At 48.1% G+C, this 26,279-nt stretch overlaps 1 protein-coding gene across 1 annotated transcript; it reads left to right on the top strand.

Annotated features, from left to right (window-relative positions):
* Nucleotides 1-422: 422 nt before the first annotated feature.
* BLVRB (biliverdin reductase B) lies at nt 423-23,450 on the top strand. The gene is made up of 5 exons (XM_044274832.1): nt 423-584; nt 12,523-12,684; nt 19,236-19,325; nt 21,104-21,235; nt 23,176-23,450. The coding sequence occupies exons 1-5, from the start codon at nt 506-508 to the stop codon at nt 23,331-23,333; spliced, it is 621 nt and encodes a 206-aa protein (XP_044130767.1). The 5' UTR covers nt 423-505; the 3' UTR covers nt 23,334-23,450.
* Nucleotides 23,451-26,279: the final 2,829 nt, after the last annotated feature.

The following is a 26,279-nucleotide window of genomic DNA, read 5'->3' as shown; positions in this document are numbered from 1 at the left end:
GGCAGAAGATACCGCTCACCTTGCTGCTCCCAATGCTACATGGCTCCCCACCCCTGCTCTAGGCCATGGTTACTTTGTCATTCTGCCACTTAAAAAAAAATTTTTTTTTTTTTAAATAAATAAATAGGCCAATAAACCCCCTGAAGCTCTGGCAGCTGACGCCACTCAGGGGGTGAGGCTGGCACTGGTATGTAACTAGCTGTGTGCCAGGAGCACCCCTGTTATATGGGGGGTGCAGAGGACGCAGCTGTATTTGATCTCTGGAGCCCCTCTCCACCAGTAGACACCAGTAACGTGCACCAGTACCGGGCTGTGTGATCGCGCTCTGCTACATCCTGCGGACAGCCGACTTCTCTACAGCAATTCTGGCTCAGCGGGAGTACAGCAATGAGGGGGTTAAGCATAAGGCCCCCTCCCACCAGGGGGAGGAGTCCGTCCAGGCCGTGTGCAGGGTCCTATAACATAACATGCACTGAGAGCCTGCAACTTCTGTGTATCCGTCACAATGGCTCCGAAAAACATTGTCATCTTTGGGGCCACAGGAATGACCGGGAAAGTGACCCTGAGACAAGCGCTGGACAAAGGTAATAGCTGCAGAGCACATGGAGGGACGGCTGTATACACCGTGCTGTACACTACACCTGTACACACTGCACCTGTATACGCCGTGCTGTGCACAGGGCACCCTGTATACGCCGTGCTGTGCACAGGGCACCCTGTATACGCCGTGCTGTGCACAGGGCACCCTGTATACGCCGTGCTGTGCACAGGGCACCCTGTATACGCCGTGCTGTGCACAGGGCACCCTGTATACGCCGTGCTGTGCACAGGGCACCCTGTATACGCCGTGCTGTGCACAGGGCACCCTGTATACGCCGTGCTGTGCACAGGGCACCCTGTATACGCCGTGCTGTGCACAGGGCACCCTGTATACGCCGTGCTGTGCACAGGGCACCCTGTATACGCCGTGCTGTGCACAGGGCACCCTGTATACGCCGTGCTGTGCACAGGGCACCCTGTATACCATTCACAGACCACTAAAAATACAGCAAGCAACCACTGCAAAAAAAAAAACTCTAAAAACTCTTGGTGTATTTTACAAGCACAATGAAATGCAATAAATAAACACGTGAGAAGCCGTAGGGTGTGTACACACATCAGGTGTCCGGTGCGTTACCAGTTCTCCATAGGATCAAATAAGACTGAAAACATGCTGCAGTCAATGGGGGTCACTTACTAACACTTTCACTCCAGTTTTTGGTGTAAAAAGTTGCAAAACCTCTTCCACCCCTTTTTTTTTTTTTTATTGTTTGCAGACCACAGAACGGAGCAACGGATGCGGACAGCACACATCTTTTGCGACCCCATTGAAGTGAATGGGTCCGCGTCCGAGCCGCAAAAACTGCGGCTTGGATGTGGACCAAAACAACGGTCGTGTGCATGAGGCCTTACATCATGTGTTTTTTGCTGACCTCTGCAGGATGGAAGACGCTTTTGCACAGACTTAGGGCTCATGCATAAAACTGTATGTATTTTGCAGTCTGCAAAAAACAGATCTGCTAAAAATACGGATGATGTCCGTGTGCATTCTGTACTTTACGGAATAACTGGCCCCTAATAGAACAGTCCTATCCTTGTCAGTGATGTGGACAGTAATAGGACACTTATTATTATAATTTTTTTTTTTTATTTGCAGAACGGACATACGGAGTAACTTCCGTTTTTTGGTTTTTTTTTGCAAATCCATTAAAATGCACTTTTATGTGCATGAGTCCTAAACCATGTGCAAATGAGCAGTGCACTAAGGACAGGCCCCGAGCCTCTCTGTGCACCCTACTCCTCCTGCTTTCTCTCCCAGCCCCCTCCTTCCCTCTGCATTGACAGGGCCAGGTTCCTGCAAAGTCATCTGGCCTGGCCCTGTCAATGAGGGAGGAGAGGGAGGGGCGGGCAGAGGAATCAGGAGGAACAAAGGTGCACAGAGTGGTTTGGGCCCGCCCTCAGTGCACTTTACGGCTCATTTACATATGGATTAAAGGTAATTTTTCACCAGAATGAAGCAGCAGATCGCTAAGTAAAAGGTGACACTTGTGTGGATTTGTCTAGTGGTTTTTAAGAACTTTAATATTCTACTCTGTAGCACGTGGCCACCACATCGGCGAGGCATACTCTGCTGACCTCTAGACACGGATTAAAGCCTCTTTCCTACGGGCTTGTGCGCCCCGTTGCCGTATTGCGGACCGCATTTGCGGATCCGCAATACTCGGGTGCCGTTCCATGGGCATTCCGCATCACGGATGCGGACCCATTCACTTCAATGGGTCCGCAAATCTAGAGATGTGGAACGAAAACGCTACGGAGTGCTTCCGTGGGGTTTCGTCCCGTACTTCTGTTCCGCAAAAAGATACTACATGTCCCCCCCTTTTTTTTTTTTTTTTTTTTTTTTTGCGGACCGGCCAGATTGCGGACCCATTCACGCAGCACGACCACGGGGCGCACATGCCTGTGGGAAAGAGGCCTAACAGTATACATAGCTAGGGTGGCTGCACAGGTAAACCCACACTATTTATTGCTGTTTTGGTGCATTTATTTACTGTATATTCCTGCGTATAAGACTACTTTTTAACACACGAAAATCTTCTCAAAAGTCGGGGGTCGTCTTATACGCCGGGTATGGCGGGCGCTGCAGTGCCGGGACGCCCGAATTATCAACAGAGAGAGCCCGGGCTATTGCCTTGTATCCCCAGCAGCTGAGAGCTGCGATGTAACCCACGGCATATGCCCCCTCTGCTCTGTACCTTGTATGCCTCCCCCTGCTCTGTACCTTGTATGCTCCTTGTACCGCCATCCTCCTGGCCGCTCGCATCTCGCTCCTACGCATGTGCGAGATTTCATGCGGCGAGCGTGGATACACGGGATCCTCGCGGCCGCTCGCATCTCGCTCCTGCGCATGTGCGAGATCTCCGTGCGGCGTATCTAAGTGCGGCGCAGATGTGCATATGTGAATATGAAGAATAACATAACAAAAACATGTTCAGGGTATAGGTGGCACATGTTTAGGGTCTGGGAGGCAGGACAAGGAAGGTGGTGGGATACAGGGATGGTGGTGATACCATGGGATGGCGGTGGTACCTAGGGATGGTGGTGGGATGCAGAGATGGCAGTGATATCTAGGGATGGTGGTGGGATGCAGGGATGGCAGAGGTACCCAGGGATGGTGGTGGGATGCAGTAATGTACTGCTGTGTGTTGAAAAAGGGGTAGTCTTATACGGCGAGTATATCCCAAACTCTATATTTTCAGTGTAAAAGTTGGGGGTTGTCTTATACGTCCAGTCGTCTTATACGCCGGCATATACGGTATTTTTTTTTTTTTTTTTTTTTTTTCTATGCAGTTTTTGTTGAGGACTTTCGTGCGGATTTTCCTCATTGAAGTCTGTGGAGGAAACCCCTCTACAGAAGGTGCAAAATCACATAAATAGACATCCTGTGGATTGTAAAATCCGCACAGCAGGTCATTTTCCGCAAAAGAAAAAAAGGCAAACTGTACATGAGATTTGTCTAATCTCGTACACTTTGCTGTGTGCAGCCACCCTAAGGCCCCTTTCACATGAGCGAGTGAAATGCGTGAGGTGAACGCATTGCACCCGCACTGAATCTGGACCCATTCACTTCAATAGGGGCTGTGGACATGAGCGGTGATTTTCACGCATCACTTGTGCGTTGCATGAAAATCGCAGCAAGCTCTATATTGTGCGTTTTTCACGCAACGCAGGCCATATAGAAGTGAATGGGGCTGCGTGAAAATCCCAAGCAAGTGCAAATGTGGTGCGATTTTTCACGCATGGTTGCTGGGTGACGATCGGGATGGGGACCCAATCTTTATAATTTTCTCTTATAACATGGTTAGAAGGGAAAATAATAGCATTCTTAATACAGAATGCTTAGTAAATTAGGGATGGAGGGGTTAAATAAATAAATAAATAAATTAAACTCACCTCATCCACTTGTTTGCGCAGCCGGCTCGTCTTCTTTGAGGACCTGGGAGGAAAAGGACCTTTAAAAGTGATGTTGCTGCCCATGGTGTTGGACCATGGTGTTGGACCATGTGATGAGCGCAGCAACGTCACTTTTAAAGGTCCTTTTCCTCCCAGGTCCTCAAAGAAGAAGAAAGATGAGTCGGGCTGCGCGAATAAGTGGATAAGGTGAGTTTATTTATTTAACCCCTCCATCCCTAATTTAATAGCATTCTTAATACAGAATGCTTAGTATTTTCCCTTCTAACCATGTTATAAGGGAAAATAATAAAATCTACACAACACCGATACCAAACCCGCACTTCTGTGAAGAAGTCTGGGTTTGGGTCTTGGTACCAAACATGCCGATATCATATTATTATATATTTTTTTTCTCACGCGCGTGCAAAACGTATTAAAACGCTTTGCACTTGGGCAGAAAAATCGTGCATTTTCCTGCATCTTTACCCACAACGCCCGTGTGAAAGATGCTTAATATGGAGAGAGAAACCTGTCAATTAGCGGCTGGAGTTCTGTGAAGCCTGCATATCATGGACACAGCAGACTGCTCCCTGTGGCCATGGGCTGCTGAATAGAGAATGCGGGTCCTTAAAAACCACAGCCGAGCATGCATGTCATTCAGTAGACACCTCCTCAGTGACCCGCCTAAGTCACTGATTGGCTAAACAGGCGTTTCCTGTGCGTCAAGCAGTGGCGTACATAGAGAAGTAAGGGCCCCACAGCAACAATGAAACCAGGCCCCCCACACAGGACAGAAGGGTTTCTCCCTAAAACCTTCTCAATGACCCTTGGGACATTTTTCCACTGCTCATTTGCTAAAGGTTGTCCCTTTAGAGGGTAGAGTCCTGACCGAGTTTTCACCTCCAGTAGAAGAGGAGATGATCCCACCTAAGACTGGGCCCCCTCTTGCCCTGGGCCCCATAGCAGTCGCATGGTCTGCCACTATGGTAGTTACGCCCAGGGGTGGATATAAACTAAAAGTGGGTCCAACTAACAGAAGACAGGCCAAAACACGTAGGGCCTGCAATACCATAGTGCAGCACAGAATACTTCCCTAGCAGAACCAAATACCACAGGACAGCACAAAATACAGCTGCCACAGTATTCAACTGTATCACTGTCACGAGGACAGTAATACAGTAGAGTTCAGGAGGGCATCTGCGGCCGTTGAGCATCAGATCATTATGTACTTGGCCTGCAGCCATCAAGAGGGCTTGAGTGGCCCCTTGGGGGGCATCGGACCACCGGGAAACTTCCCTGTAGGGTCTATGGCCAATCCGCCCCTTGTTACGCCCCTGGAGTCAAGACAGGACTGGGAAGTAAAGACCAGTCGGGCCCCTGTAAGCATAAGAACCGGAGTAGAAGTAGATTGCCGAGGATAAGTATACCCAATTTGCTTACACCGAAACAACCCCTTTAAAATCCTGACCACAGCTCAGTTTATGTCCGTCGCCTAGAAATATACAAATCTCCCAACTTGTAAAAACCCCAAGGAAAAATAATAAAAGCTTATTGATTTTTAAAAAAAAAATCCTGAGGAGGGATTTCAACGGCACATATAGCACACTGAAGAAGTTTTTTTTTTTTTTTTTTTTTTTTTTTTTTTACACTAAGCCACTCTTCTAACTTGTGCCCTCACACAAAATATAATGCCCCTTTAGTGCCCCCCTAGCACAGAATGTTGCCCTAGTGCCGCCTTGCAATAGTGCTTCTCTGCTGCCCCCTTAGTGCCCCCTTACAACAGTGAAGCCTGTACGGTTAATAAAATAAAAAAAAAATATAATACTCGCCTATCCTCGTTCTCCTGGTGATCATGCCCTTCCCAGCAGCAGGTCCAATGAAGTGACGTCATTGCACCTGCTGAGCACGAGAGTGCGTAGGCCAGGAAGTGATCAGCATTTCTCGGCGTGATTATGCCACTTCGTCACGCCTGATGCGGGGGGGAAGCACCTGCCTGTAATTGGTGAATCAGTTTGCTAACCTGCTTCACCATTGCATTCAACTGTCTGTGTCCCCAGGATTAGGCACTTAGGAACCTGGCCGGTGGCGAGGTGTTCTTCTGTATCGCTGTCCTCGGGGGCAGTATTTTGTGTTGCACTATGGTATTGTTGGCCCAGCCTATTTTTGCTACCCTAACCCCCGTCAATCTGGACCCGCCTTTTTTTTTTTTTTTTTTTTTTTTTTTAGGTTATTTTTCAGGGCCACTTTAGGCCCCCAGTCCTCAAGTCACATGTGGATTATGGTGTGGAAAGTCACGGAAATTGGTTACATGTCTGCCCACACCCATGTGCAAGTAGCCTTATGGGCTGGACATACCACATGGAGCAGGTCAATCAGGTGGAGGGGCCCCTTCCCAGTTGTACAGCTGAAGAGCCTAGCCTGCACTGCAAAGCTGGGAGCGGGGCCGACAGCGCAGAGGTCAGCGCACGATGGGGAGGACCATGGTGGTGGAACGGGAGCCCCTCAGAAATGCAAAATTCACCCGTGATGGAGAAGTAGGGGAGACAGCTGTAGACTGAAAGCCTCCAGGGGGATATTTATCAAGAACTGCGTTTTATGCGCTTAAATCTACTGCTTCCTCCTAGCTGCCGTGCCTTTTTTTTTTTTTTTTTTTTTTTTTTAACACCCGAAAACTGGCGTGAAAAGGCAGATCTGTGCGCCCTTCTGGCCAGACCTCTTTTTACCGCCATTCCTAAAAGGGCCAAAAGTTTCATATTTCACCGCAAATACAATGTGCAACAATATTGGCGACTTTTCAACTGCAGAATTCTAGCATAAAAGGCGTGGTAAACGCCCTAAGTTTGGTGTATGTGGCCGGGACATTACCCAACACGTCCATAGGCCTGAAGCGCACTAAAGGGGGTCCTCTTGGTCAGACGGGTATATGTTGCTATACCTTTACCTGCAAAAAATAACGCAGTAGATGTTCCTTTACGTGTGATGTGAACAGAGCCTTGTGTAGCCGACTAGTCAGATGTTACCAACTCCATGGAACGTTTTCTAAGAATTTGTTCACATTGTTTAGATTTTTCCTTTGCCACAAATTCACACAAATTGCCATAATCGTCATAAACACTGATCCGACCACAGCATGTTATTCAGCCCTGCTATGTGACTCTCCTATATCACATGTAGGCATATTCGGGGCACTTCTGCTGAGTCACCCTGCCTGTGTTTTCAGTGATAAGCCAGAATTTGTTCCCCTCCCTCCGTCTAAAACCTGCTGAGCGTTAACTATTAACTTCCTAAAAAACAAGTACAAAAAAAATAAAAATTTGCGGCAGCCAAATCTATTACGTGTATCGTTGCTGACATTTCTATAAATTCTCCCAGAACTTTGTGTCACGAGTCAAAGATTGCATTTAGGGTTGAGCAAATCTGGTTCGGATTGCTGCATCTAAACCCGAATCTTTTAAAAAATACCTTTTTTAGTAATTTGGACTCCGTCTTAGGCTACTTTCACACTTGCGTTCGTAGCGGATCCGTCTGGTGTCTGTACAGACGGATCTGCTCCTATAATGCAAACGCTTGCATCCGTTCAGAACGGATCCGTTTGCATAACAGTTTTTTTCAGATATGATTTTTCACTTTGTGAAAACTCAGATCCGACAGTATATGCTAACACAGAGGTGTTCCCATGGTGATGGGGACGCTTCAAGTTAGAATATACTAAAAGAACTGCGTACCCCCCCCCCCTGTTTTTAACTCATTGGTGGCCAGTGCAGCCGCCCCCCCCCTAATTAATTTGACCGACCCCCCCCCCCCCCATCATTGGTGGCAGCGGAGAGTTCCGATCGGAGTCCCAGTTTAATCGCTGGGACTCCGATCGGTAACCATGGCAACCAGGACGCTACTGCAGTCCTGGTTGCCATGGTTACTTAGCAATATTAGAAGCATCATACTTACCTGCTGCGCTGTCTGTGACCGGCCGGGAGCTCCTCCTACTGGTAAGTGACAGGTCTGTGCGGCGCATTGCTTAATGATCTGTCACTTACCAGTAGGAGGAGCTCCCGGCCGGTCACAGACAGCGCAGCAGGTAAGTATGATGCTTCTAATATTGCTAAGTAACCATGGCAACCAGGACTGCAGTAGCATCCTGGTTGCCATGGTTACCGATCGGAGTCCCATCTGAACTGGGACTCCGATCTGAACTCTCCGCTGCCACCAATGATGGGGGGGGGGGGGGGTCGGTCATTTTAATTGGGGGGGGGGGGGGGCTAGCCACCAATGAGTTAAAAACAGGGGGGGGGGGCGGCCGGCCGGCCGCACTGGCCACCAATGAGTTAAAAACAGGGGGGGGGAGGGGGGGCTGGCCACCAATGAGTTAAAAACAGGGGGGGGGGAGGGGGGGCTGGCCACCAATGAGTTAAAAACAGGGGGGGGAGGGGGGGCCGGCCGCACTGGCCACCAATGAGTTAAAAACGGGGGGGGGGGGAGGGGGGCCGCACTGGCCACCAATGAGTTAAAAACAGGGGGGGGGCCGGCCGCACTGGCCACCAATGAGTTAAAAACAGGGGGGGGGGGGGGTCTGCCCCCTGCTGCCTGGCAGCACCTGCCAGGCAGCAGGGGGCAGTCATGTACACAGTTCTTTTAGTATATTCTAACTTGAAGCGTCCCCATCACTATGGGAACGCCTCTGTGTTAGAATATACTGTCGGATCTGAGTTTCACGATCTAACTCAAATCCGATGGTATATTCTAACATAGAGGCGTTCCAATGGTGATGGGGACGCTTCAAGTTAAAATATACCATCGGATTGGAGAAAACTCAGATCTGATGGTAATATTAATAGGGACTCCAGACTTTACATTGAAAGTCAATGGGGGACGGATCCGTTTGCAATTGCACCATATTGTGTCAACGTCAAACGGATCCGTCCCCATTGACTTGCATTGTAAGTCCGGACGGATCCGTTTGGCTCCGCACGGCCAGGCGGACACAAACGCTGCAAGCTGCGTTCAGGTGTCCGCCTGCTGAGCGGAGCGGAGGCCAAACGGTGCCAGACTGATGCATTCTGAGCGGATCCGCATCCACTCAGAATGCATTGGGGCCGTACGGATCCGTTCGGGGCCGCTTGTGAGAGCCTTCAAACGGAACTCACAAGCTGAGCCCCGAACGCAAGTCTGAAAGTAGCCTTAGGCCTCTTTCCCACGGGCGTGTGCGGCCCGCAATGCACGAGCACAGTCTGTGGGGCAGCTGCTGCGGATCGCGGACCCATTCACTTGACAAGTGAACTGACAAGTGGTAGAGGCGAGACGAAGTAAGTCTCGCAATATTTGCAGAAACTTGGGAAAGACCTAAGGCCCCTTTCAGACGAGCGAGTTTTCCGCGCGGGTGCAATGCGTGATGCGAACGCATTGAGCCCGCACTGAATCCAGACCCCATTCATTTCAATGGGTTTGTGTACATGAGCGGCGTTTTTCACGTATCACTTGTGCGTTGCGTGAAAATCTCAGCATGTTCTATATTCTGGCCCCATAGACGTGAATGGGGCTGCTTGAAAAATCACATTAAGCAAGTGCGGGTGCGATGCGTTTTTCACTGATGGTTGCTAAGAGATGTTGTTTGTAAACCTTTACCCTAAGTTCACACCTGAGCGTTTTACAGCGCGTTCAAACGCGCTGTAAAACGCTCAACACATGAAAACCAATGCTTCCCTATGGGAATGGTTCTCACCTGGGCGTTTTACAGCACGTACGATCGCGCTGTAAAACGCCCGACGCATAATCAAGTACTTGAGCTTCTTTGGGGCGTTTTGACGCACGTTTGTGGCCATAGGACACTGCAGTCAATCACACAAACGCGCGTCAAACGCGCGTTTACTATTACAAAAAACGTGCGTTTGAGAAACGCTCAGGTGTGAAAGCAGGGTTAGTGTGTGTTTTTTATTTTTTATTTTTTTTTATTTGCGTTTTTCACGCGCGTGATAAAAAAGCAATCAATGTGCATGGCACCTGCATGATAAAAACTGAATGCAATTGCAGACAAAACTGACTGAACTTGCTTTTTTACTGAACGCATCCGGACCTAATCCGTATCGTTCGTGTGCAAGAGGCCTAAGTGGAGGACGTTCATTTTATAGTAAGACAGTAAAATTCCAAGTGTATGGGCTGCAAAACTGATCCGTTTCCGTTATGCAGGGGAGTCCCCAGTCGCGGTCACGCACACTGCGCTGCTGACTGTGCAGGAGGCCGATCCCCAGGCTTTTGCCGCTCCTCCCACAGCCAGCAGCGCGATGTGCTCGGCAGAACAGTGAAGTAGGGAGCGGACGGCTCCCTGCTTCACCATAGAAATAAAACACCCAGCAGGTGAGGCCCCCCAGTGCCGGCTGCTACACCCCTGCCTAACTGGTCACTATGTTCATTGCAGGGGGTATCAGGCCCCCATTTTTGAGACCAGTGATCGGACCCCCGCTGATCTAATAGTTATCCCTTATCCTGTGGATTTCTCTTTCCTTACGATTCCGGTTGACGCTTCCTGACAGACAAACTGAACCTGATCAGGAGAATTCATTAAAATGAAGGCAGTGCCAGTATTTTGCAGTAGGATTACCCATAGTCCAATGAAAAACCACACACCTCCCATCACAATTTCTCCCCTATCCATCAAGGCACACCAGTGCTATGGAGTCCACGGCGAGTGCGGTATTGCCATTGGACTGCTCCTGGTGCATCCCTTCATTTTGTCGTAAAGTCAATTTTAAGTGCTAAAATTCTGTCTACCTGCAGCTGGCTCAGGTGGAGCATGTGGTACTAAACAAAAATAATCATACCGTTACACATAGGAATGAAAACCTCATACCCACCCCTGCCACTCCGTTTTGGTCCCTGCCCTATTTACTAGCATCCGGGGTATGGACAGGGTCACGAGCGCTGCTGCAGCCAATGTGACAGCACTGCTACAGCACATGTGACCCCCCCCCCCTCCTGCCAGAAGTAAATAGGCAGGGAACCAAAATATCGCCAAACAGAGCGTTGGAATGAAGTGACGGGGGCAGGTATGAGATTTTTTTTATTTATTTTTTCTATTCGTAACAGAAAAGAAATCTGCCAGTCGTGGGCAAAAACAGGGCCGTGAGTCTCATCAGACTCATCTCCCCCTCAGCATTGGTGGGTTTGACCTCTGCACTGACTGCTAGCCCAGAAGTGACAGCCCACCGAGATCAGCGGTTCTGTCACTATTCTATGCTGTCTTTAGGGCCACATTGTTTAAGGGAGTTTCCGAGGCTGATGGCCCTTTAAGGAGTTATTCCATAATTATTATAAAAATGAAAATCGAACCTCGTATAGTACATAATAATCTCTTTCTAACAAAGCTAGAACCAGCCCTGGACCTCACATGGATCCAGAGATCTCCTCATTCATTGGTCTACTAGATTTATATCAAGCTGACAGCTCAGGAGGCGTGTCTCGGCTCTCCCTATCACAGCTCAGGAGGCGTGTCTCGGCTCTCCCTATCACAGCTCAGGAGGCGTGTCTCGGCTCTCCCTATCACAGCTCAGGAGGCGTGTCTCGGCTCTCCCTATCACAGCTGGCAGTTGAAGCATAAAGCTGAGCATGTGCGGCCTTCTCAGTGAGCAGGACAAATAAATAAGAAGAAAGAACAAACAGACAGCAGGTGTCGCTATGCAGATACATTTTATTGAATAACTCAGTGGCTATACAAAATATTTAATTACATGCAATTATAAAAGTATTCAGATCCTGGGGCTGGTTTGAAAACTATAGAATATTTTGTGGGACAACCCCTTCAAGTATTACACAAGTACAACTGAGGGAGTGTAGCACAAATACCACATAACAAACACATTGCTAGAGTATATCTCGGTAAGGCTACTTTCACACTAGCGTTCGATCGGATCCGTTCTTAACGGATCCGCTCCTATTAATGCAGACGGTGGCTCCGTTCAGAACGGATCCATCTGCATTATAACTTAAAAAAAATTTCTAAGTGTGAAAGTAGCCTGAGCGGATCCGTTCAGACTTTACATTGAAAGTCAATGGGGGACGGATCCGCTTGAAGATTGAGCCATATGGTGTCATCTTCAAGCGGATCCGTCCCCATTGACTTCCATTATAAGTCGGAACGGATCCGCTCGCCTCCACACGGCCAGGCGGACACCCGAACGCTGCTTGCAGCGTTCAGGTGTCCGCTCACTGAGCGGAGCGGAGGCTGAGCGCTGGCAGGCGGATGCATTCTCAGTGGATCCGCCTCCACTGAGAATGCATTAGGGCCAGACGGCTGCGTTCAGGGCCGCTTGTGAGCCCCTTCAAACGGAGCTCACGAGCGGACACCTGAACGCAGGTGTGAAAGTAGCCTAAGTACTCGCTAAACAGTTCAACATGGGTGATAATACTACCGCAACAGGGTCAATCATAAGCCATAGCAACAGAACAGTTGTGTTTCACATTTTACGCGGGTCATTTCAGCTTCTTTAAGGAAAGACGCCATATTCTTATGTATTATGATTAGTCCTCTCTTACCCACAGGGTACAATGTGACTGTCCTGGTGAGGGACCCCGCTCGCCTCCCGGCTGGCATCAAGCCTACAAAAGTCGTGGTTGGAGATGTGCTGAATAAAGGGGACGTCTCAAAGGCCGTGGAGGGACAGGACGCTGTTATTATTATTCTGGGGACTCGGAATGACCTTGGTAATGTATTATTTCCTGTATATTCTAAAATAATTTACTCTATAATACATTATGTAATAGATTATTTGTACGTTTGAGTTCACACCCGTTTTATGTTGCATTATACAGCACCAGATGTTGGCGCTATGTAAGTACTGAGTGTTAATAACCATCAATGGTTTATCGGTGGAGGACCAGCTGTATGTCTGCTATGGATGCCATTATGTAGGCATACAGTGGCATCTGTGGCCCATAGGTTTCCCCCCAAAAAATGCGTACCATGTTATTCCATATGCTTCTGTATGTAATAGTGTGCAAATATATATAGAAAGGCGAAGAAACGGCACGTGCAACTAACTTTAGGCACAATAGCATTTAAAAAGTCACAGCGACCTTTTTTATGCCAGAAAACGGGGCATAGTAAATTACCTCCAAATTAAATCTAAAGGGGTTGTGTCATCTCATACATTGGGGGCATATCGCTAGAATATGCACCCAATGTCTGATGTGTGGGTCGAACCTGTCTCTAAAACAGAGCCTGCAAAGAGAAGGAGAGCGGACTGCGCATGCGAGGCCGTCCTCCATTCATTTCTGTGGGACTGTGTAAAATAGCCGAGCGCTGGCTTTTTTTTCGGCAGTCTCATAGGAATGAATGGAGGACAGACGTGCATGCGCAGTCCGCTCTCCTTCTCTTTGCGGGCTCCGTTTTAGAGATAGGTGCGGGTCCAACCTCTGGGACCCGCACCTATCAGACATTCGGGACATATCACTATGAGATGACACTACCCCTTTAATCATGAACAGCAGAACTACAGCAATTCTTGTACGTTAAATAGGTTGTCCAGCCTTGGACCTGTAGCTCCTACCCTTTTTGTCTCTATCTGAACCACCAATCAGGTGTCGGGCCAAACACCTGTCTCCTCTGACCACAGCCACACAGACGGGCCCTCAGGAGCCAACAGCCCCCGGAGAAGGCTTCTCCATCTTGTTCTATTCTCTCGCTCTCTCTCTCAGTTCAGTCACTGGCTGATCAACATGCCGGCGCTGCAACAATACATTTTCTTAAAGGGGTTACTGTGTTTCCATAAAACTTTCGATATGTTATAGGGTCAAATCAAAAGTTTAGATCGGTGGGGGTCTGAACGCTGAGGCCCCCACCGATCTCTAGAACGAGGGGAGAGAAGCCCTCGCTAAGCGCATTCTCTCTCTCCTCGCTGCAGGACAGAAAGCGAGACTGACTTGATAAAAGAGTCTGTCTCGTGCAGCAGGGAGAGAGAGTGCACTTAGTGAGCGCTTCTCTCCCCTTGTTCTAGAGATCAGTGGGGGCCTCAGCGCTCAGACCCCACTGATATAAACTTTTGAAATGTCCCTATGACATATCAAAGGTTTTCTGACAGCACAGTGACCCTTTAAAGGACCACAACTACCCAATACCCCAAAAACAAGCAAATTGCTATTATAATGTTCAACAGCATTTTGCATACAATAATAGCCATAAATGCATAAATATTCATTAAAGGCCAGGATTAGAAAACGATGGCTGCTTTGTTCCAAAAACAGCCCCGCACCTGTCCATGGGTTGTGCCCGGTATTGCAGCTCGGCTCCATTGAAGTGAATGGGACTGAGCTGTAATGCCCCACACAACCTGTGGACAGGTGTGGGGCTGTTTATGAAAGAGAGACTCCTTCCTTTAAAGGGGTTGTCCAGCCTTTGTCGGTTGATGGGAGCAGCACTGCAGTAACGAGCATTGTCCGTTACAACGTCGATGGTGCAGTGTAGTTCTGGTCCCGGCTTCCTTCTGACTGTGCTACACACCTCTGTCAATCAGCTAGTGATAGCCTTATAGCTAGCCCTTAAGACTGGAACAACCCCTTTAAGTGCAATAACTGCAGAGTGTTATTCTGAAAGGGTTAGTGCAGGGGGAACTCTAGGTCCACATACCTGGGTCTGCCGCTTGGTAAAGGGTTAAGCCGCACAAAAAAAAAAAGTTAGGTGGCGTAAAAATAGGCATGTAGCGCTCTGTGCCTTTTTATTTTTTTGCAATTTGCCAAACCTGTAATCCCACCCAATACATTTTGTGCCCCCCACACAGTAATGGTGCACCCTTAGTGCCGGTCACAGAGTATGATGCCCCCTTAGTACCTTCCGACACAGAATGTTGCCCTTAAAGGGATTATCCAATGAATAATGTAAAAAAATTAAAATCAGACCTCATGTAGGACATGATAATCTTTCTAACAAAGCTAGAACCAGCCCTGTACCTCACATGGATCCAGAGATCTCCACATTCATTGATCATCTAGATTTATATCAAGCTGACGGCTCAAGGGGAGTGTCTTTTCTGCTGCAGCTCAGGAGGCGTGCCCATGCTCTCCCTATCACAGCTCAGGAGGCGTGCCCATGCTCTCCCTATCACAGCTCAGGAGGCGTGCCCATGCTCTCCCTATCACAGCTCAGGAGGCGTGTCCATGCTCTCCCTATCACAGCTCAGGAGGCGTGCCCATGCTCTCCCTATCACAGCTCAGGAGGCGTGCCCATGCTCTCCCTATCACAGCTCAGGAGGCGTGCCCATGCTCTCCCTATCACAGCTCAGGAGGCGTGCCCATGCTCTCCCTATCACAGCTCAGGAGGCGTGCCCATGCTCTCCCTATCACAGCTCAGGAGGCGTGCCCATGCTCTCCCTATCACAGCTCAGGAGGCGTGCCCATGCTCTCCCTATCACAGCTCAGGAGGCGTGCCCATGCTCTCCCTATCACAGCTCAGGAGGCGTGCCCATGCTCTCCCTATCACAGCTCAGGAAGCAGGTGAAAGAATAAACTGAGCATGTGCGGCCATCATAATGACACAATGGCACTTTACAGATACATTTTTCCATTACATACAATTACAAAAGTATTCAGATCCAGGTGCTGGTCTGTAAACTGTAGAATATTTTTGATGGGACAACCCCTTTAAGTACCTCCCTCACAGTAGGATATCCCCCTTCCACAAATGTTTTCATAAGTGCCCCCATGGAGCAGTGCCCTGTACCCTAATTAAAATCTTAATCCACCCCAAGTTTGGCTCCAGTCATCCCCATGTTTCACGATACGCCTTCGGTGGTTCAGCGCAAGCAGATGACATCACTGCATCGCTCCTGCTTGTGCTGAACCACTGATGGCTCCCTGCTCCTCCACAGATACAGTTGAAAGCAGAACATGTAGGAGTCTGGACTGCTGGTGCGGGTTCGGACCATGGTTGACCAGCTGAGTTCCCCAGGGTCCTGGATACTTGTCAAAGAATGTCCAAGAGGCTCCTGGAAAAAAGGGAGACCCCTACGGGACTGCCAGACATAGCAGAATACAGCGCTTAGCTTTTTTTTTTAACGTAGCAGCAGAGCACATAGGTGACCACTGCTCCATTGAAATGGGATCGGCACATGGGGGTCCCCATTGCTGTGATTGGTGGAGACACCAGCAGTTTTACCCCCTCCAATTGCTCACGTATCATGGGACAACTGCTTTAAGAATAACCACCCTGGGTCCAGCTCCTGTAACCTCCCTCAGTCTATGTTGGGCTGGATCTAACAAAGTGCAAACTGCTTTTTGCATATCTCTTCTCTATGGCTAATAGAGGGGGTCTTGGGCGCCTCTCAGCTGGAGGTCCAGACATCATTGACGTCCCGGCAGTAATGATCAAGATTGGTGAAGATCAATGATATCTTGTGTTTAGGGAATATGCGTTCGATCAGTGGGGTATGACCACTAGAACGGAGGACCTAGACCCCACTACCATCTGCACCACCGCAGGAAGTGGAGCGGCAATCAAGCATGCACTCTCCATCCCCGTAGACATGTGATAATCTTTGTGGTCATCACATTTTAGAGGCTATAAAGCGATATTATTGTACATGATGAAGCTCCTCCATGATGAAGGCAAATGCTTGTTTTGCACCATATTCACTCATGTCCAGTGCATGTCCAAAGAAGAAAAGAAGTTAGAATTTGCGCGCTCCAACTTTAGGAGGTCTCAGGTTTTCAAATATATTGGAAAGGAGCAGTAGTGACTAGTAATAACTAATAAGACTTTCAATATGTAAATAGTCAAAAAGCGTTAGGGAATGAAATCTACAATCCCCTAAAGCAGTGATGCCCAACCTACGGCCCGTGGGCCAAATCCGGCCCGTGAAGCTGTGTCATGTGGCCCATGCAATTCCCTGGAAAAAGTCTAAGGTGTACCAATACTCCTTAGACTTTTCCCCCACATTGATCAGTGCAGCGAGCGCTGTGAACGGCACAGGCAGCGCAGCAATGCTGCCTGTGCCTTAAATAACCAATAGCAAAGCTCCTGTCTTTTTACCGGACACACAAGTGCTGCATACAAGGCTTTTTGAAGCCCTACGTATTATGTATTTTAGTAATGCTCACAAGTACCCCCTCAGTGTTTGCATTTCTTTCTGGCAAAGCTACCTGTTTCTGGCCCGCAAAATTTATACCATGTCTAGTGCGGCCCTCAGACGAAAAATAGTTGGGCATCACGCCCCTTTATAGGGTGGACTGGTAAAAAATAAATGGTTCTTACCAGTCCAATGGTTCAACAGCGTACATAGGGCATATTAGGACCAGTGTAGTACCTGGCCCCTTGTCTATATCTGTTAGGTGCGACGTCAAGTGTGAAACAACATCTACATTCTCAACAAGACTGAATTTGCAACTTGTTCCTGCGAATTCTATGGACTGATGTGATGAGATGAAAAAGTAAGACACGGCCTCAACAGGACAGAGCCACCGCACACCTATCCTGATTTAAAGCCACGTCCATACACTGTTGAACCATTGGACCGGTAAGAACCATCTATTTTTTTTACCAGTCCACCCTATACACCCTATAAAAGGGCTATTTGTTTATATGTGGTGTGTTTTTGGACTTTTTGTCTATTTTTGGGGCTTGATGCTTTAGAGGATTGTAGATCTCCTTCCCTAATGCTTTTTACTATTTACATATTAAGTCTTATTAGCTATTATTACTAGTCACTACTGTTCCTTTCCAATATATTTGTTGATTCTAGTGCGGTAGACTGTAGGAGGTACATTTGGTACCCCCTCAGAAGGGCACAATTTGCAGATTGGTCTCAGGTTTTCGCATCGATTTTGCTCTCTCAGCAGAGACTTCGAAACTGCTACACGAAAAGGTCTCGTCATTGACGACATTGAAGAATATATGTATAAAGGTCACGGAGCTTTGTCCAAGGTTGTGTGCAGCCTGCCCCCTAGTGGCACACTGGGGGAATGCACTCTGTGATTATATAATACACTTGTGCTTTTTTTTTTTTTTTTTTTTTTTCTCAGCATTCATGTACTTGGTTATTGCTAAGTCTACCCTTGACTTATATTTCTCTGTAATTATGCTTGCATTCAAGTTGACTACATTCTTCCTTTTTATACGACTGCCAGATGTATCTTCTTATGTATGTGTGTGTGTGTGTGTGTGTATATATATATATATGTCATATTGTGTATTGTCCACTAGAGGGAGCCAGTGACGAATTGCAAATATGCCAAGGAGAGCTGGTGTAGCTATGGGAGCGTATGGCGCACGTTTTGTGGCCTCATGCCTGTAATAGGGCTCATTCACATCTGCATTGAGCTTTCTGGTCTTCTCCTTCAGAACAACAGGAAAATTGTGGGGGGGTGGGGGGGGGACTGTTCAGGGAACAGCCTGCTGGATCTCTGCATTCCAGCATTGCTGGAAGCTTGGAAGTCTCCGTCCAGCCACATTAACTATAATTAGGTCCAGTGGAGATCCGGCCAGAACCTGGCAAATATACCGAGAATCGGCTGGAAGAAAACTGCTCGCCATATTGGCAGGGTTTCAGCCAGATCTCTGCTGGTTCCTATTATAGTTAATGGGGCCAGGCAGAGACGTTGAAGCTTCTAGCATCAGTTGGTGTCGGTTCTGTCGGACATTTAATTAATTATTTTTAACGGGAGAAAGTCTTGCATGCAGGACTTTTTCTTCCGTCAAAAATAATTGACATCTGACGTTCAGAAATAATTGCTGTTTGACAGAACTGACGTGCAGCATTTTCCAGGTAGTAGCTGGATCTCTGCCGGACCCCATTATAGTCAATGGAGTCCGGTGGGCAGGCGGCAGTATCCAACAATGCCGAATCCAGAGAAACTCTGCCACAGATGTGAACCTAGCCTAAAACTGTAACTTTGTAGGTATTCCAATAAGTGGCGTGTCTGCATCTACCCACATTCATTCCATATCCTCTGCTTACAGATAAAATATAGACAAGAATCCAAATTATATGAGAAGACCTATTCATAGGGGGAGATGTTTTCCTAGTGGTGGGAGCGGTGTGGTATGTCCATACAACGTTCACCAGATTCATCAACATGAATACATGCATGAATCCCGTGCCACTGGTGCACATTGGTTGCGTCCAGGCCTAAAAGGGTCCCAAAAGGTCTCTCTACTTCATATCGGACCAGTAATCTAAATGGAGGCCATGTGATATGTTTTGTATTTGGGGCCTAAAAGCTTCAGGTTACACCTCGGTTATAACAGGTCATTGATTCATTGACAGGTCCAACCACAATGATGTCAGAGGGAACACAAAATATCGTAGAAGCAATGAAACAGCATGGCCTTCGGAAAGTGGTGGGCTGCATGTCTTGTAAGTATATATTTTTTTACTTATCAGTTATAAACTCTCTTCAGCATTGAAACTGCAACTCCTAGAAGGAAAACTTTTGATATGTCTCTGATCTTAAGTTTCTGAAAAGTTAGTGACCCTTTAATGATATGCAAATAGAAACAAAACATCTCAATTCATTCAGTATCAAGTATGAGTCCCACGCACAGAAATACAGGCACATACACGCCTTGGCACGCTATCAGTGAGGTTATTAATGGTTGTCTGAGGAATATTCTGCCATGCAGAATGCACTTGGGCACACAAATCATCAAGATCCGCTGCTGGCAGCTCCCTTTGCAATTGCCCACCAATGACATCTCAGATGTGTGCTCGACAAGTCCAGAGACACTGCAGGTAGGTAGCACAAGCAACGTGCAGCCTGGTATTGTCCTGTTGAAAGTGGCCCCCGGGCACCTTGGAGAAATGGTCGTACCACTGTTCCATGACCAAATCCATGTAATGCCGAGCTGCTAGCATACCTGAAATGAAGACTAGAGGGGTCTGCCTATCATACATTTTGCCACCCCGCACCATAATCCCTGGAGTAGGGCTGATGTGACGTTCCTTTGTGAAGGTCTCTTCGTGGCTTCAGCTATCACTGCATCGGAGACCAAAGCAGGACTCCTCTCTGAAGAGGACAGACCTCCATTGCCATATTGCTGTGCACCATGATGGCTTTTGAGAGCAGTGGTGTGAGGTCAATGGAACACAACCTCTGCCTTGAAGCCCAGTGTCCTGCAAATGCCTTCGGATGGTTTGTGTAGACATCGTTAGCCACCCCACGTTAGGGATTTCACTTGCAGTACAGAATGGATCACTACCCGCCATTCTTCTATTGGCTCGTTGGTATGTACGTTATGGAGCTCTCTGGATCCAGCATAGCCCGATGTTAATGCAATATCCTCTCACCCGCCCCCATTGACTATAATGGGTTCTGGTGGAGATCTGTCCACTACCCGGCAAATATGCTGGGATTCGGCAACCGTTTTTTATCCTGGAGTATTTGCCGGGTAGTGGCCAGATCTCCACCGAAACCCATTATAATCAATCATTATAAGCGAAGGGCATTGCATTTACCTCCAGCTATGCCGGATCCAGACAGTTCTGGTGGACTATTCAGAACGAAGACAGATCAGGTTTGCCAGCTTGTCATTGTAATGCCAACCACCGGAACATGCCAGTGCCAACTTGTTCCCTCCCAAAATAGAAGGGCAGCAGTGGACACAAAAATTTACGCAGTGTGTGGATGAGACTTCTACAAATTTCATTCACTTTGCCGTTAGGGCTCATTCACACTTGAATGGGTCCACTGCAATATGTTCTATTTTCTTGCGGTGCGGACGGATCATGGACCCATTCAAGTAGAATGGGTCTGGATCAGTCTGCGGCAGCCGCACGGTTGTTGGTCCCTGATGCATGGGACGGCCGTGTGCATGAGCCCCTATTCTGATAGACTGTAGATTTACCACCTGCAAATCTGGATGGAAAATCCACAGCAAAGAGCTCCACATGGAGTTGCTCTCGGCCCCTGAGCAGAAATACCATTAAAGAGGTTGTGCAAGATTGGAAAAACATGGCTGCTTTCATCCTCAAACGGCGTCATACCTGTCCACAGGTTGTGTCTGGTATTGCAGACCAACCCCAATGTGAAAGCAGCCATGTTTTTCTAATATTGGACAACTTCTTTTGTGTATACCATTTCATATAGCATTCGTGACCTCCATGGTTATCCGTAATCCATTGTGTTTGCATTGAAGCCTTTCTGCTGTGGGATATCACCAAAGTGCCTCCTCCCATGAAGCCAGTGACCGAGGACCACATCAGGATGAAAAAGATCCTAACAGACTCCGGCCTGGACTATGTGGTGGTGCTTCCTCCACACCTTGCAGGTGACTGGTATTAGTGTGAATTATTTTTTATTTTTTTAGAAACTGCATATATGTCAGGATGTATGTACAGGGACTGCTGAAGGTCTGCTGTATCTGAGGACTATGGATTCACAGTGTCAGGAGAATACAGTCCCATGTACACTGACCAAAAATATAAACTCAACACTTTCAGTTTTGCTCCCATTTTGCATGAGCTGAACTCAAAGATCTGGAACATTTTCTACATACACAAAAGACCCATTACTCTCAAATATTGTTCGCAAATCTGTTTAAATCTGTGTTAGTGAGCATTTCTCCTTTGCCGAGATAATCCATCCCACCTCACAGGTGTGGCATATCAAGGTGCTGATTAGACAGCATGAATATTGCACAGGTGTGCCTTAGACTGCCCACAATAAAATTCCACTCTGAAATGTGCACAGTTTTTCCTGACTGGGGGGGGGGGGCGCGTTCAGAAAACCAGTCAGTATCTGATGTGCCCACCATTTGCCTCACGCAGTGCAACACATCTCCGTTGCATAGAGCTGATCAGGTTGTTGATTGTGGCCTGTGGAATGTTGGTCCACTCCTCTTCAATACTTGTGCGAAGTTGCAGAATATTGGCAGGAACTGGAACACGCTGTCGTATACGCCGATCCAGAGCATCCCACACATGCTCAATGGGCGACATGTCCGGTGAGTATGCTGGCCATGCAAGAACTGGGATGTTTTCCGCTTCCGGGAATTGTGTACAGATCCTTGCAATATGGGGCCGTGCATTATCATGCTGCAACATGAGGTGATGGTCGTGGATGAATGGCACAACAATGGGCCTCAGGATCTCATCACGGTGTCTCTGTGCATTCAAAATGCCATCAATAAAATGCACCTGTGTTTGTTGTCCATAACATACGCCTGCCCAAACCATAACCCCACCGCCACCATGGGCCACTCCATTCACAACGTCGATGTCAGCAAACCGCTCACCCACACGACGCCACACACGCTGTCTGCCATCTGCCCTGAACTGTGAAAACCGGGACTCATCCGTGAACAGAACGCCTCTCCAACATGCCAGACGCCATCGAATGTGAGCATTTGCCCACTCAAGTCGGTTACCACGACGAACTGCAGTCAGGTCCAGACCCCGATGAGGATGACGCGCATGCAGATGAGCTTTCCTGAGACAGTTTCTGACAGTTTGTGCAGAAATTCTTTGGTTATGCCAACCGTTTGTTGCTGCAGCTGTCCGGGTGGCTGGTCTCAGACGATCATGGAGGTGAACATGCTGGATGTGGAGGTCCTGGGCTGGTGTGGTTACACGTGGTCTGCGGTTGTGAGGTCGGTTGGATCTACTGCCAAATTATCTGAAACGCCTTTGGAGACGGCTTATGGTAGAGAAATGAACATTCATTGCACGGGCAACAGCTCTGGTAGACATTCCTGCAGTCAGCATGCCAACTGCACGCTCCCTCAAACATTGCGACATCTGTGGCATTGTGCTGTGTGATCAAACTGCACATTTCAGAGTGGCCTTTTATTGTGGGCAGTCTAAGGCCCACCTGTGCAATATTCATGCTGTCTAATCAGCACCTTGATATGCCACACCTGTGAGGTGGGATGGATTATCTCGGCAAAGGAGAAGTGCTCACTAACACAGACAGATTTGTGAACAATATTTGAGAGTAATGGGTCTTTTGTGTATGTAGAAAATGTTCCAGATCTTTGAGTTCAGCTCATGCAAAATGGGAACAAAACCGAAAGTGTTGCGTTTATATTTTTGGTCCGTGTAAGATCGTGGATGACTATGCCTCCCTTTATGACGGGCAGAGCCGGTGTACTGCAGCGGCAAGAGCTCTGCTGCATGTGACTTTAGCTGATTGTAGACTGTCAGTAAGCATAGTGATGTCTCCATTATCAGTCGGAGCCATATCTATAACCCTGCTACTGTCCCTGTGCAGACGACAAGCCTTTTACCGGAGATTACACCGTGAGTGCTGAGCGCGGAGGGAATGTCATCTCCACCAGTGATCTTAGCGACTTCTTCCTTCGTTGTGTGAACACAGATGAGTATAATGGGAAAAGTGTCACCTTGTCCCGGGACTACAGTGGCTTGTAACGGCGCCCTCTGCTGGTGGTGGAATACAACAACATTCCAAGCTATGGCCTTTCTAAAAGTATGCTAAAAAATATAATTTACGGAAATCTATAAAATAAAATGGAACCATGCTTCAAACATTTGTTTCTTTATTTTCAGTACAATACTTTAGTTTACATGATTTTAGAAATTCTATAATTTTTTTTATAATTTTTTTCTTTTTTCAAGTGAATTGGTGATGGCTGCCTTGAATCTGCATGAAAGTGTAGTATCGAACCCTTGCCCCAAAACAATCTCCCCCCTCCTACTGCTGCGTATAATTCCTGCATCCATTTTTGTTGTCCATGAATGGAACTTTTTATTTATTTTATTTTTTATAACCAAAAGCAGGAAATCAACCAATACAAGGCTAAGCTCCTGCACGGAGCTGTAATACGACCCTGTGCATGCGCTGTTAAAGGCTATGTTAACCTTTTTGGGGTCAATTATTGTATTGTAATCATTTTCAGCTAAAAATAATTTTTAAAATTGGCCTTTAAAATATTGGCTTTTTTTTTTTTTTTTTAATTTATTTTTTCCTCTACAGAGCTGACATGCTCTCCAGCACCCTTTAGATTTTTATTTTCCGTCAGACCAGGAGCTGACGGCTCCTTATCTCTGCTCCTATACACTTGTTATAGCTCAGTTTTTATCTTACTAATAAGGGTACTTTCACACTAGAGTTATTATTTTCCGGTGTTTAGTTCCGTCCTAGGGGCTCAATACCGGAAAAAAACTGATCAGTTTTATCCTAATGCATTCTGAATGGAGAGCAATCCGTTCAGTATGCATCAGGATGTCTTCAGGACTGAGATAATACCGCAGCACGCTGCGGAGAGACGGATCCGGCAAGTCTGACAAATGCCATCAGTTTGCATACGTATTGACGGATCCGTCAGGCAGTACCGGCGACTGAACTGCCTGCCGGATTCCTCTGCTGCAAGTGTGAAAGTAGCCTTAGGCCTCATGCACACGACCGTTGTGTGCATCCGTGGCCGTTGTGCCGTTTTCCGTTTTTTTTCGCGGACCCATTGACTTTCAATGGGTCCGTGGAAAAATCGGAAAATGCACCGTTTTGCAGCCGAGGCCGTGATCCGTGTATCCTGTCCGTCAAAAAAATATGACCTGTCCTATTTTTTTGACGGACAACGGTTCACGGACCCATTCAAGTCAATGGGTCCGTGAAAGAACACGGATGCACACAAGATTGGCATCCGTGGCCGTAGGTTGCTTTCATACAGACGGATCCGAAGATCCGTCTGCATAAAAGCTTTTTCAGAGCTGAGTTTTCACTTCGCGAAAACTCAGATCCGACAGTATATTCTAACACAGAGGCGTTCCCATGGTGATGGGGACGCTTCAGGTTAGAATATACTGAAAAACTGTGTACATGACTGCCCCCTGCTGCCTGGCAGGTGCTGCCAGGCAGCAGGGGGCAGACCCCCCCCCCCCCCCCCCCTGTTTTTAACTCATTTGTGGCCAGTGCGGCCGCCCCCCCCCCCCCCTCCCTCCCCATGTAGTTAACTTCTTGGTAGCCAGCCCCCCCTCCCTCCCCTGTAGTTAACTAATTGGTGTCCAGTGGGCCCCCCCTCCGTCCGCTATAGATAACTCATTGGTGTCCAGTGGGCCCCCCCTCCGTCCGCTATAGATAACTCATTGGTGTCCAGTGGGCCCCCCCTCCGTCCGCTATAGATAACTCATTGGTGTCCAGTGGGCCCCCCCTCCGTCCGCTATAGATAACTCATTGGTGGCCAGTGGGCCCTCTCCCCTCCCACCCCCTCCTAATTAAAATCGCCCCCCTATCATTGGTGGCAGTGGTGAGTACCGATCGGAGTCCCAGTGTAATCGCTGGGGCTCCGATCGGTAACCATGGCAACCGGGACGCTACTGCAGTCCCGGTTGCCATGGTAGCTTAGCAATTTGTAGAAGCTTTATACTTACCTGAAGAGCAGCGATGTCTGTGACCGGCCGGGAGCTCCTCCTACTGGTAAGTGACAGGTCTGTGCTATAAGCAATGCGCCGCACAGACCTTTCACTTACCAGTAGGAGGAGCTCCCGGCCGGTCACAGACATCACTGCTCTTCAGGTAAGTATAAAGCTTCTACAAATTGCTAAGCTACCATGGCAACCGGGACTGCAGTAGCGTCCCGGTTGCCATGGTTACCGATCGGAGCCCCAGCGATTACACTGGGACTCCGATCGGTACTCACCACTGCCACCAATGATAGGGGGGCGATTTTAATTAGGAGGGGGAGGGAGGGGAGAGGGCCCACTGGCCACCAACGAGTTATCTACAGCGGAGGGAGGGGGGGCCCACTGGACACCAACGAGTTAACTACAGGGGAGGGAGGGGGGGCCCACTGGACACCAACGAGTTTACTACAGGGGAGGGAGGGGGGGGGGGCGGCCGCACTGGCCACCAATGAGTTAAAAACAGGGGGGGGGGGGGTCTGCCCCCTGCTGCCTGGCAGCACCTGCCAGGCAGCAGGGGGCAGTCATGTACACAGTTTTTCAGTATATTCTAACCTGAAGCGTCCCCATCACCATGGGAACGCCTCTGTGTTAGAATATACTGTCGGATCTGATTTTCACGATGTAGCTCATATCCGACAGTATATTCTAACATAGAGGCGTTCCCATGGTGATGGGGACGCTTCAAGTTAAAATATACCATCGGATTGGAGAAAACTCCAATCCGATGGTATAAAAGAACTCCAGACTTTACATTGAAAGTCAATGGGGACGGATCCGTTTGAAATAGCACCATATTGTGTCAACTTCAAACGGATCCGTCCTTATTGACTTGCATTGTAATTCAGGACGGATCCGTTTGGCTCCGCACGGCCAGGCGGACGCCAAAACGACTTTTTTTTCATGTCCGTGGATCCTCCAAAAATCAAGGAAGACCCACGGACGGAAAAACGGTCA

This window comes from Bufo gargarizans, unplaced genomic scaffold (assembly GCF_014858855.1).
Source record: "Bufo gargarizans isolate SCDJY-AF-19 unplaced genomic scaffold, ASM1485885v1 original_scaffold_2086_pilon, whole genome shotgun sequence".
In the NCBI taxonomy this organism is placed as follows: Eukaryota; Metazoa; Chordata; class Amphibia; order Anura; family Bufonidae; genus Bufo; species Bufo gargarizans.
This window is presented reverse-complemented; position numbering and strand designations above follow the sequence as displayed.